Raw genomic sequence first — 1,796 nt, 5'->3', positions numbered from 1 at the left:
ATATCCAAATAAAAGCCAATTCTTAATGACAATTAAGACGGCAGCCAATGTGGGTCTCAGCCAGAATTACCCCACAGCTTGCAACAGTTCCTCTGAAATGATAGCATACATTAGCCAAAGTCACTATGCTTAAAATATTACATTTTCATGTTTACATTACTGCTTGATGTTAAAGCATTTTGTCATAACATTGTGTGTCCCAGGTGGTGGCAGCCTGTTTGCCATCCATGGAGACTGCGAGGCGTACGACACCAGGACAGACCGCTGGCACATGGTGGCATCCATGTCCACCCGGCGGGCACGGGTGGGCGTGGCAGCCATCGGCAACAGACTCTATGCTGTTGGAGGGTGAGAAATGAAGACCTTTGACCCCAAACTAGTCAACCCACAATCTTATCTTTTATTCAAACATTACATCGTGTGATGTGAACTAAACCTGACTTTTATAAGCAGGACACTTTGGCAGGCAGGGGATTTACATGATAAATGATCCTGAGTGACGGTTGTGCAAAAACGAATAGATTCATCTATGTGCTTCTGATAAGCTTTTATGGTCTTTCCTCTATTAAAAATGCCTGACTGTTTTTCTGTTACTATGCATTTCATATATGAAGAGATTATTCAAGGCAACATTCTGCTCCCTCGGTCATGAAAAAGCCTTTTTCTGGTTCATTTATATCAACATGTCCTCAGGTATGACGGCACCTCAGACCTCGCAACCGTGGAGTCCTACGACCCCATCACTAACTCCTGGCAACCTGAGGTTTCCATGGGAACACGGCGGAGCTGTTTGGGTGTCGCTGTCCTGCATGGGTTGCTGTACGCTGCTGGAGGTTATGATGGAGCTTCCTGTCTCAACAGGTACACACAGACTGACATTTTGGCTATGAGTGCCGGACATTTTGATTTTCTTGGCCGGATCTCAAAGACAGTTCATCTAATAGGACAGCCTTGCAGTGTCATTATATCGAATACATGTAAGTGTTTTTCTCCTCTTACAGTGCAGAGCGTTATGACCCTCTGACCAGTACATGGACCTCAATTGCTGCCATGAGCACCCGAAGAAGATATGTCCGAGTCGCAACTCTGGGTAAGATGAATATCATGAACAAACTGTTCTACCGTATGTTTATGATTCCCTGTCTATATTCTAATATCTGAAATCAACAGGGAGTTGCCGCTTTGGTATTTGACTGCTGATATTTACATTCTGAGTGTTTACTCCCTTCTCCCCTCCAGATGGCAGCTTGTATGCAGTGGGAGGTTATGACAGCTCCTCACATCTCGCAACAGTGGAGAAATATGACCCTCAGGTAAATTGTATGCTGTTAAATTTATCATCAAAGTAAGTTGTCTGTTGCCTGGTTTAGATCAGGCGAATGTGGAAGGAAAAAAAGACAGCTGCAAATGTGCAGTCTCTTGATTTAACTAACAGAGCAACACATGGACGGCCATCGCCAACATGCTGAGTCGGCGCAGCAGTGCTGGGGTGGCCGTGCTGGACGGCATGCTGTATGTCGCAGGAGGCAATGACGGCACCAGCTGCCTGAACTCAGTGGAGCGCTTCAACCCCAAGACCAACACCTGGGAGGGAGTGGCCCCCATGAACATACGCAGGTTAGTTAGAGCGATATTAGGTAATATTTGCATTTCATCTTCACAAATCTATAAAAATCATGATGATGTGATTTTTTTTTTTTTCTGGGGTTTGTATGGGGTTTGTAAGGACCTGGGATGGATCCAGGGAATTTAATTAAATGTGACACACCTCAGCCAACTGAGCCGTCAGGAAAACC

General features: G+C 45.2%; 1 protein-coding gene across 1 annotated transcript; it reads left to right on the top strand.

The window, feature by feature from the left end:
• Positions 1–203: 203 nt before the first annotated feature.
• On the top strand, positions 204–1,617 carry LOC111663718 (uncharacterized; the record flags this gene model as incomplete). Its single annotated transcript, XM_023418020.1, has 5 exons — positions 204–348; positions 694–861; positions 1,002–1,090; positions 1,240–1,313; positions 1,436–1,617. Coding segments are annotated over 5 exons (658 nt in total), but the record flags the coding sequence as incomplete, so codon positions are not given.
• Positions 1,618–1,796: the final 179 nt, after the last annotated feature.

The sequence above is a fragment of the Seriola lalandi genome, unplaced genomic scaffold, assembly GCF_002814215.2.
Source record: "Seriola lalandi dorsalis isolate HSWRI2012SDOR001 ecotype SW California unplaced genomic scaffold, Sedor1 jcf7180002001152, whole genome shotgun sequence".
NCBI classification, from domain to species: Eukaryota; Metazoa; Chordata; class Actinopteri; order Carangiformes; family Carangidae; genus Seriola; species Seriola lalandi.
This window is presented reverse-complemented; position numbering and strand designations above follow the sequence as displayed.